Source organism: Tupaia chinensis, unplaced genomic scaffold (assembly GCF_000334495.1).
Source record: "Tupaia chinensis unplaced genomic scaffold, TupChi_1.0 Scaffold140356_1, whole genome shotgun sequence".
Classification (NCBI taxonomy): Eukaryota; Metazoa; Chordata; class Mammalia; order Scandentia; family Tupaiidae; genus Tupaia; species Tupaia belangeri.
Window position 1 is genome coordinate 860,902 of NW_006200233.1, and position 10,499 is coordinate 871,400.

Here is a 10,499-nt window from a genome sequence, read left to right on the forward strand (position 1 = left end):
AACCGGGGAGGACACCGCAGGGATGGCAGGGAGGTGCCTGGAGGCGGGCACTCAGGCAGACGCCGGACACCGGGCACCGACGCTCTAGTTCGCTGCCCCGCGCGCTCCGCTGGGCCTGTGCTCAGCACTGCTTAGAGTATGGCGGGGAACAGCCTTCTGGGGGACCTCCAGCGTCCCGACCCACACTTCCCGTGCAGTGGTCACTGCCTGCAGTGTCACGCCTTCTCAGGGGATAGCACTTTCATCCTCGCCTACAGGAGAGGAGACCGAGGCTCCAAGACTGTCACTCGCCCCAGGTCTCAGAGTCCCTGTCACGGGCCCCAGGGATGCGCTCCCTCTGGCCAATGACTCCCAGGACAGGTTAGGGGCTCGCCTGTGTGCCCCTGACTTCTGACCTGGGTGGCTTGCTGGGACCCTCATTTACGTGAGCATGTTGTCCGGTAGATGGTCATGCGCAGCCTGTGCCTGAGGTGTTTCAGCGTGTCCCGAGCAGAGACAGTGGCGCAGCTGAGGGCCACAGAGCCCCAGGCGGCCGTCGTGGGTGACCGGCAGTGGCTGTACCAGACGTGTACCGAGTTCGGCTTCTGTGAGTGACAGGCCCAACCCTCACCCCCAAACGTGGGTCCTGTGCTGGGCCCAGGGAAGGCGTCTTAGAGTAGGTGGGACTCATTCTCATTCCCATCGCCCCGCGGAGCGCACTCCTGGGCCTTGCGGATCGGCAGGTGTCTCCAGCGTTTGCTGAGCCCCACGTGCCTCCTGGCACACTGGGGCCTCGGCCTGAGCCTGAGCGCCTCCCTTCCAGCTGCAGTCTTCTGTCCCTGCCCCAGGGAAGGCACGCCCCTCCCCAATCGCAGGGCTAGGAACCTGAGCCGTGCTCGAGAAAGCTCCTTCCCATTGTCCTGATAACCTGTCAGTCACCGAGTCCCGCTCACTCTGCATCCTGGACAGCCCTCCAGCCCACCCTGGGCTCGCTCGCTGTGCGCTGAGGTCCCCGCCAGCCTGAGTCTCCACCTGGACGGCAACTTCCCACAGCATCCAGAGAGCAATTTTCAAACGTGACTGTCCCTCCTCTGCTCAGAACCTTCCATCGCTCCTCAGTGACCCCAGGGTAGCGTGAGATTAAATATAGAATGTCCCATTACTTTTGAATTTCAAATAGGAAGAATTTAGTATAAGTCTATTCCAAATACTGCATATATTTGAAAGATGAGTTTATCTGGAATTCTAATTTAACTGGACGTCCTGGGTTGTTAAATCCAGCCACCTCACCAGAGAGCTAAATTCAAAATCCTTTCTGTATCCTTTGGGGGCAGTGAGGGTAAAGGTTCGAGCAAAGTCTCCAAACTCCAGCTCCTTTTCCCATCCACGCAGTTGTGTGGGGACGTAGCCTCTGTGCTTTCGTTTCCACGTCTATGACGGGAATGGCCCGTCACCGTGCGGGAACAGGGCAGGTGCCCGCAGGGACTCATGGCGCCTGTGGCCACTGTTAAGAGACATGCTTTGACCCACTGAGTCCATCTTCCAGACACCTCAGGACTCGCACATGCTCCTCAACAGTTCACTCACTTGCAGTCTTAACACAAGGCACCCCCTCCTCGAGAAGCCTTCCATGATCCCTTGAGATAGGTGGGCCCAGCCGCCTCCCACTTCGGTAGCTCCGAGTTCTCTTTAGTGGTTCCATCCCCCCACCCCCCACCCCCGTGGTTTCACTGCCCGCACGCCAGAGTCCTGTGATGGCAAAGGCCGGGCCTCTGTGCCCAGCCCGCGCCCTTGTGAGTGCAGGGCAGGCATTGGCCAGTGGCAAGGAGGGAGGCATTGCTGAGGCTGAGGAAGGTGTCACAGGTCCATCCTGAGAGCCAGGTGCAGTCTGGGCTCCTGCGAGAGCTTCAGACCCGGCGAGAGCTGCTACTGCATTTGCTCCGCTTTCTCCCGTCCTCCGTGGCCCACTCCTACTGACTCGCGCGGCCTCGTCCGGGTGGACACTGTGGGTGAGCCCACCTGCTGCCCCTGGCCTTGTCCATCACAGCCAGGTCACTCCAGGGTGTCACCACCAGGGCTGTGTGAGTCTCCTCTGCAACCTCACTGCAGAGGGGGCGAGAACGTCCTGGCCTGTGCTGGGGAGAGCTCTGTGCGTGACAGCCAGAAGACCGGGGGCTGGCTACACTCGAGGTGTGTCCCTCCACAGACGTCACCTGTGAGCATCCACGGTGTCCTCTCTCCCAGCTCCCAGCCCTGCCCTCCCAGCTAGCTCTGTGCGAGCAGGTGTTCGGGCTGTCGGCGACATCTGTAGCTCAAGCTGTGGCTCAGACAAACTCCTACTACGGGGGCCAGACCCCAGAGGCCACCCGGGTGCTGTTCGTGAATGGTGAGTGTGCCCCGGTGCCAGCCCCCAGCCTGCCTAGCCGGGCTCTCCTGTCAATCGCCCCTTTCTTTCCAGGGGACACAGACCCCTGGCATGTGCTAAGTGTCACCCAGACCTTGGGACCCTCGGAGCCAGCCCTCCTCATCCCTAGTGCCTCACACTGCTCAGACATGGCGCCTGCGAGGCCCTCAGACCCCCCCAGCCTCCTCCTGGGGCGCCAGGTAAGGGAGGGCTCTGGGCAATCTGCTTGCTCATGCACATCCTCCTTCATGGGGGGCTTCTTCCAATGCTGCAGTCTGACTCGCAGAATTCTCCCCTCCTCTGCTAGAACATCTCCCAGCAGCTGCGGACCTGGCTCTGGGCAGCCAAGGACAGCCAGGTGAGAAGTGGGGTCTGAGCCAGCACGGCCCTGGGCCCAGCACTGTTCTGCAGAACCTCCTGTGTCTGCCAGCACCCATGCCCTGCCGAAGACTGCGACAGGCAGAGTTTGCAAATAAAGGCGGAGGGGGTCCTCCTCTGGGTGTCCTGTTTTGAATGCTAAGGGCTACCTCCCGCTAGCCTCGTCCCCTCCCACCCCCTGCTACTCAGCTCACCCTGCTCCTCCCACAGAGCCCCTTCTCAGCCCCTCCTCTCTGTTCCCTTTGTCTGTCACCACTTGCCTTGATCTTGCTCCTCAGCGTCTGTGTCTGTCTGTCTCAGGCCATGCCTTTCTCTGCCCTCCTCTCTCACTGCTTGGCCCCGGCTGTCTCCACTGCTGTCCCGGGCTCTGTTGGCCCTGTGTTTCTCTCCTCACTTTCCCTCCCTCTGTCCTCTGTCGCTGTCCGTCTCCTCAGCCCTCTGCTGTCCCCTTCACTGTCCTGCTGGTCCACTGTCTCCCAGCAGCCATGTGTGTCTCCGTCCCTGCCACTCTCCCTCGCTGTCGGCTTCTCTTCCGGGCACCCCGCCTGTGCGTTCTTTCTCTCAGCCCCCTTCCCAGCCCTCCCCACCATCTCTTCCCACAGTCAGCCTCGCCCCCTGGCACTTGCAGCCTCCAGCCCTAGGGGTCCAGGGTCCTCCCCCACCTCCCCCACAAGCCCTGGTTCTCTCTGAGTAGTGGCCAAAGGATCGGGGAGCAGCGGGTCAGGGGGAACAGGATCACAATTACCCTTCTGCTTGGAAGAACCAACCCTGACAAAGACAGGACCATCAGGCAAAGGGTAGTAATCCCAGAAAGAAAAGCTGACCGCAGGAAGTATGTTGAGGGCAGGCCACTAGGACAGCCAGAGGGAGGGCAGGGACCCAGGCTGGGCAGGGATGGTCAGAACTGTGGGGGGGAGACCAGGGCAGCCCGAGTCGGGGACACAGAGTGGGGGCTGCTCAGTCACACCCGTGATCCCAGGCGCAGGTGCAGACGCAGCCTAGGGTCTGCTGAGGCCATCAGAAGCACCAGGGCAGCGGCCTGGCCCTTCAGGCTGGGAGCAGGATGCTATTAATCAGAGATTCCAGGTTCAAGGTCACATAATTTCTTCTTCTCTAAACAACAAAACAAACGAAAAACAGAAACAAGCTTGCCTTATTCCGAGACTCAGAGTTAACCCTTTGCCACAGGGCAAACTCAGTCCAAGGGGTCTTTAATGTTATTTAGGTTAAAAAAGAGGCTTGGCCCGTACGGGGATCGAACCCACGACCTTGGCGTTATTAGCACCACGCTCTAACCAGCTGAGCTAACCGGCCACAATACATAACACCCTACTTCATCTTTCCCAACCACCATTGTCACCTCCGGTTTTCCTCAACTCGACTTCTTCTGGTTTATCTTAGAGGAATACGCTTCTTTACCCTCAACAAAAGCACTGACAAAGCTTTTCCTGAAAAACAAACAAATTAGCACGTCAGTTTCCACATCGCAGGCATGCAGTGGGAACCGGGCACTCAGACTGTCCGACCGGCGCTGACCCCCCGAGTCCAGGGTGCGCTAGTTGTGCCCTCGGGGTCGGGACCTCGTGGAGGCAGTGGCGGCCCAGAGACCCGGCCCCAAACCCGGGCTCTCTGAAGCCACTCGAGGCAGACCCCACGACGTCGGGCTGCAGGGAGATCCAGGGCTGCTCCGAGGCCTCCAGGCCGAGCGTGACCTCCCTAGCAACCTGCTCCCTAGGAAGGCCAGAGTGACAGAGGACATGTGTGGAGGCGACAATACAAAAAAAAAAAAAATAATAAAATTCATATTTCTTCACAAAGCAACACACTCCCTAGAAAGCCACTTGCCACCAGTCCGGAACTGTGGACTCCACGTCTGGCAGGGAGCACGCAGGCCCTCCTTCCCCACAGGCGGGTGGAGGGAGAAGTGGTTTCCTGAGTGCCCCCAAACCTGGTAGCTTTGAGTACTTCCTCCGGGATATTTTCACCATGGTGTATTTCTTTCCCTCTTTTCTGTATTTGTTGAAGTTATTAATAAACTCCATGACTCCACCAAACCCCAGGTGGGACAGTCTCAGGCTCTCAGTGGACTGATATGAAGAAATTGGGTATTATTTTTGAGAGAGAGAAATTTTTGCTATCGGGCACACGTACTTGCTGGAGAGACAGAGAGAGAAAGTGAGAAATCACCCTCCCTCCCCGGGGGGTGACCATGCTGTAATTCCTTCTCAGGGTTTTGAGCATGCACACACACTTGCCTGATGTGAGGTTTAGGCTGCCGGGTCCAGGACTCGAACTGCAGTCTACTACCTGGTGGTTCAGTGACGTAACTGTTATGCCATCTGCTGGTCCTTTTTTTTAATTTTAAAGAAGTTCTTATTTATTTAATTCCATTTGTTATTATTTTTCAATTTGAACAGAGAGAAAGAGAAAGGGAGAGAGCAAGTCATCAGGTCTAGGACTTGAGCCACAGTCGACCATGTGGGAATCCAGCGCTTTTAACAACCCTGCCACCTGTTGGCCCTGGAACTGTGTCTTATTCTATGGTTTTAATTTCCAAAATCTGTCTTCCTGACCTTGAGAAGCCAGGACCCCAAAGCTGAGACCTGCAGACCAGCCGAGTTTCTGCACAGCCACGCGTCTGCAGACTGCTGAGCGGGCGAGTGGGCTGTGCGGGGTCCCAGCGGGGCGTCACTGCAGGCTTCCCCGCCTGGCGGACACCGGCCACCCACTCCCGGACTGTTCCTACCCGGGGGGCGAGGGGCGCTGCCTGGCAGCGAGCCGGCCCCTCCCGAGCTAGTCCACGGCATCCGTTATTTTCCGGGGGTCGTTTGTGGCTTCCCAGACATGGAGGTGACAGAGCCTTCAGGAGCCTGTAAACGGGGCAGGAGCGGAGGGAGGCATGTTAGTGTTTGAAGGGAACTTTCCCCCAAGGCGCTCTTTCTCGCCTGGCCCCTGGACTCCTGTCGTCGTGACTTTAACAAATGACAACTTCCTGGAGGAAAAGGTCCACTCAGCATGAGCGAGCTCGAGCAGCAGGCAGCCCAGCCAGGGGAGGCAGAGAGAGAAGCGGCCCGCCCAAGGTTTCCGTAGTGTAGTGGTTATCACGTTCGCTTTACACGCGAAAGGTCCCCGGTTCGAAACCGGGCGGGAACATGCGCAGTAGTTTCTCAAAACCTGCTTTTTGAAGATCCTTTAATTCGCTCCTGGACTTGTGAGTACATCAAGGATCCTCCCAAAAGAGGAAGGAGCCTGTCCCATCGGGCAGCAGGGCTGTGACCAACCAGAGGCAGGGGGCGTGGAGGCCACAGCTCCTATCTGGAACGGGCCTCTCCCCAAGGCCCCCGGGGATTTCGACAAGGAAAAGGCGTTAGCTTCCGACGGCGCGTCCGTGGCCACTCGGGTGGGCATGGCAGTCTCCAAGAACGTACTTCCTGCCAGAGGAACGTTTTCAGTTTTCGCCTGGCCCCCGAGGAGAAGAGCACAGTGTGGGGTGTCGTGAGGAGGGGACAGGGTGGACAGAGGCGCAGGTACCCCATGAGTACCCCACAGAGGTCCCGCCCTCCTGCGCATGTCGCATGTCCTCGCCTCCGGGCTCACCTCCTGGCCCTGGGGCGCGCGCGGCCAGCACCACCCCTCCTGGCTCAGCCTCGGTCTGCAGAGACAGACGAGCTGAGCTCCTTCCTCAGCGGCCCCCCAGGGCGCTCCCTCGGTGCCCCTTCGCCCCTCTCCACCCAGCCCTCCCTTCTCCCTTCGGCCGCCAGCACATCGCCTTTGCCAAACATCAGCTGCGCCGGGGTCGCAGGCGCCTGAGCGAGGACAACAGCCAGAACCAGACGTGCCCTGGGCCGCCTCTGCCCCCCACACCCCCGCAGGTCGGACTTCGGGAGGAAGGAGCGGGGACAGCCCGGCTCCTCTTCGTCCTCTGACGCAGCGAGGCAGCACGCCCACGTGAGCGGTGGTGCGAATGCAGGACGGAAATGGGCGGCCTGCCCACGAGGGCCCACGCAGCCTCGGGGGACCGCGGGCACTTACGACATGCAGAGCACAGCGCCGTTCATACGGAAAGGTCGAGAAAGCACGTTATACCTCGAAAATAAAAAGGCAAGAAAACAAAAACTACGGGCAAAATGCCACTACCTGTGAAGAGAAAGAGAACATATTTGTGTAACTTTTCAGTGCATTTAAACTCTGGACCGGTCATCAAACACGGCGGTAACCTTTGCGCGACACCGACGGGGTAGAAGATCGGGTTTAAGGCCGCTGGGATGGTGGCGGGGTTCGGGGCAGGGTCTCTGCGCCGCCGCCTCCTGCGCCTGGTCCCGACGCCGGGCGCAGCCAGCGCGCGCTGACTCCGGCCGTCGGCGCCGGTCGGAAAGCCTGACCTGTGCGCCTGCGACGTGGAAAACGACGTCCTTGCCTCGTTTGGTTTTAGGGGAACGTTTGTCGTTTTCGTTAAGGGCGAGAGCAGTGAGGCGTCTTTCTCTAAGATAAATAAGAAAAGGGAGGGCTGAGGAAAATGCTTTAGCAGGTGGCCGTGGTGGACCCCAAAGGCATAGTAAGCAGCTGCTTGCTGTGGCCGGTTAGCTCAGTTGGCTAGAGCGTGGTGCTAATAACGCCAAGGTCGCGGGTTCAATCCCCGTACGGGCCAGCTCTTCCTTTTAACCTCCTGAAAGTAATACGTGCTTCCAAAGAAATTTGGTATTTTTTAACTTGTGGAAAGCAAGAAGTAATACGCCACTCTCTAGCAGGTTCACCTCCACCATCGTACTCTCTTAACCCACTCACAATCCAACTGTGTTGTCCAGTTCCCCTGTAGGACCTGGGACTGGGGCAGAGTCGTGTGGGTATGGAGTCAGGGGGAGGAGGGCCAGGATCGGGGAACCAGGGGAGGATGGGGTAGAGGAGACAGGAGAACTTGGGGGGAAGAAGGTGGGAAAAAAAACTGGGGACACAGGGGATGAAAGGGGGAACTTGGAGGGAGATGGGACGAGGGGCAAGGGTGGGGGACTTGGAGAAGTGGAATTTCTGGACAGGGTCAGGGAGACCTGCCTAATGGAAAAATAAGTGAAAAAGATGAGCGGGAATTTCTGTCTTGAATCGCCCTACTTTCAAAGCTGTAAGTTTGGGGTAATTTTAGCATTTGGCTCTTGATCAGGATGAGGGGCAAGAGGGGCAGCGCTAGCCCGAGGGTGTGGTCTGGGACAGAGTTCCCGCTGAGCCCAGGCCACCGAAAGGGGCGGAGGCTGAAGGAGGGAGCTGGGGTGAGCAGGTGAGCGAGCCAGAGTGACGGCAGTGACTGCTTTTCTGCAGATCGCTCTGCTCCCGTACAGCTTAATAGTGTATTTGAAATCAAATCGTGGGGTGCTTTGTTCTTTTCCCTCAAAATACCTTTGGTTGGTTGTGCAATGTTTTGGTTCCACACACATTTTAGAATTTTTTTTAAATTTCTGTGAAAAATGTCACCAGCCTGGACCAGCAGATGGCAAAGTGGTTATGTCACTGGACTCCCACGAGACTGATCCAGGTTTGAGCCCTGGACCTGGCGGCTTGAAACAGACAGGGCGAGTGTGCATGTGTGCTCAAAGTCCTAAGAGGAGAATAGAGGAGAAGGGATTGTGGCCTGGCCCTCCGCCCCCAGGGGGTGATCTCTCACTTTCTGTCTCTCTCTCTGGCCCTCAGACAACTTCACACCCCCTTTTTATAAAGAGCAAAAATCTCTTTAAAAAAAAAAAATATATAACCAGAGATTGCATTGAATCTGTAGTTTGTGTCTGTATGAACATCTTAACAATATGAATTCTTCCCTATATGAACACTGGATAATTCCATTTGTGTTTATTCTTCAATTTATTTTATCAGGGTTTTGTAGTTTTTGATACACAGAGCTTTCAGCTCCTTGGCTACATTTATTCCGAAGTTTTTCTTTTCTTTTTAAATAATGATTTATTTAATTTTATTTAGATTTTTTTTTCAATTTGCTACAAGGCACACATGCTTACTAGAGAGAGAGAGAGAGAGAGAGAGAGAGAACGTGAGAAAGCAAGCTGCCAAGTGCCCAGGTTGGGGAGTTGAACTGCAGTTCGCCATGTGGGAGTCCAGCGCCTCAACCACTATGCCACTTGCTGGCCCCTTCTTTTCTTTCTTTGTAGCTATTATAAATGAGATTTTTCTGCAGTTTCTTTTCTAGGTAGTTTGCTGTTAGTGTATAGAAACACTGCTGATTTTTGAGCGCTGACTTAGGTCCATCACCATTACTGAATATGTTTATTAGCCTAACCGTTTTTTGGCTAAAATTGGGCTTTTCTATATAAGACCATGTCATCTTTAGATGGGACAATTTTTGCACTGAGTCCACTAAAGGCTAGCAAGAGTTTACAAAGATCCTGAGACAGGACACAACACTCACAGACTCCTCGCAGAAACCTGTGTGTGCTCACAGCGGGTTCCTGTGTGTGTGTGTGTGTGTGTGTGTGTGTGTGTCCTGTGTCCTGTGCTCACAGCGGGCTCCTGTGCCTTGTGTGTGTCTGTGTGTGTGTCCTGTGCTCACAGCAGGGCTCCTGTGTGTCTGTGTGTCTGTGTCCTGTGCTCACAGCAGGGCTCCTGTGTCTGTGTCCTGTGCTCACAGCGGAGCTCCCGGCTGTGCAGAGGGTGTCCCCCTGGCCCCATGGGAGCCTTCCCTGCGCGTTTTGGTGGGAGACTGGGACTGCGCTGCTGCGTCTGTCTGTCCAGGGAAACTCGAGGACTTCTCCCCTCCTGCTTCCCCAGCTGGTCCCACGCTGCCGGGCTCCCCCTGATCCTCCGTTTTCCGCACACGCCTTCGTCGCCCCTGGGAACAGCCACGTCTTCCCAGAGCTCAGAGGCGGCGCTGGAGAGGAAGGACTTCGACTCTCCGGGACAATGAAAACCCCAAGGCCCAGGGGAGGGACGCACGTCCCATCTCCCGAGGTGGGAGCCTGCGGGGAGGTGCAGTGGGAGGCACCTGTCAGGAGTCCTGCACGGTGAGGGCTCAGCCTTTTCACGACTCCCTGGTTTCCCAGCGAAGAACTAGAGGAGGGGGGGTGGCCCTCGGTTCCCGAAGAGGGGATGGGCGCCTGGCGCTGAGAGCAGCGTTTCCAAACTCCAGCCAGGTCTGCGCCCTGGATTTAATCCCAGGGAAGAAAAGCAGAATGCGCCCGGGGACAAGAGGAGGGAGCCCGAGGACCGAGGGCCAAGGAAGCCGTCTGGCGCGGTCCTCCGAGCGACGGCGGGCGCTGCGCGGGGGCCAGGCTCGGAAATGGCCGGAAGAGTTCAGCCGTCGCGGGGACCTGCGTTCTTGTCCTCGGATCCGATCCCGCACCCTCTCCACTATCCGCTCTCTCGGTTTTGCGCACCTCTCCGCCGAATCCTCTTCCGGGGGCCGAGTGTCCTCGGTCAGCAGCCAGCGGACGACGTCGTGCTGCCGTGCAGCTTGTCTCTGGGACCAGGAAGGAGAAACCTGCGGGGAAACGCAGCGGGAGGCGCGCAGCCTCGCTGGGGTGGCGGACGTCGAGAAGATCCGTGCAGCCGCTGGGACAGCAGGTGGGCGGCTGTGAGCGGAGAAAAGGACTCTGGGGACGCTGGCGGTGGGACAAGGTGGGAGAAACCGAGAAAAGGACTCGCCGAGGAAATGGGTCCGGGAGAGGCGGGGGTCGCCGAGGCCGGGAGGAAGCTGCGCTCAAGCCAGAGCGGCAGGACGCGAGCTCAGGGCCCCGTGGCCCGG

General features: G+C 57.6%; 1 protein-coding gene and 3 non-coding genes across 4 annotated transcripts in view; 3 read left to right on the plus strand and 1 right to left on the minus strand.

Moving 5' to 3' along the window:
- Positions 1 to 2,839, plus strand: part of PRSS16 (serine protease 16) — a 7,684-nt gene extending 4,845 nt beyond the window's left edge. Inside the window, exons 8-11 of the mRNA XM_027766046.1 lie at positions 445 to 586; positions 2,186 to 2,365; positions 2,438 to 2,583; positions 2,691 to 2,839. Coding sequence (XP_027621847.1) covers positions 445 to 586; positions 2,186 to 2,365; positions 2,438 to 2,583; positions 2,691 to 2,759 — 537 coding nt within the window. The 3' untranslated portion in view covers positions 2,760 to 2,839. The remainder of the gene's footprint in view (positions 1 to 444; positions 587 to 2,185; positions 2,366 to 2,437; positions 2,584 to 2,690) is intronic.
- A 1,162-nt stretch (positions 2,840 to 4,001) lies between these two features.
- TRNAI-AAU (transfer RNA isoleucine (anticodon AAU)) lies at positions 4,002 to 4,075 on the minus strand. The gene has a single exon. It is a non-coding gene; the product is annotated as a tRNA-Ile (tRNA).
- Positions 4,076 to 5,841: 1,766 nt separating this feature from the next.
- TRNAV-UAC (transfer RNA valine (anticodon UAC)) lies at positions 5,842 to 5,914 on the plus strand. The gene has a single exon. It is a non-coding gene; the product is annotated as a tRNA-Val (tRNA).
- Positions 5,915 to 7,335: 1,421 nt separating this feature from the next.
- Positions 7,336 to 7,409, plus strand: TRNAI-AAU (transfer RNA isoleucine (anticodon AAU)). Its single transcript has one exon. It is a non-coding gene; the product is annotated as a tRNA-Ile (tRNA).
- Positions 7,410 to 10,499: the final 3,090 nt, after the last annotated feature.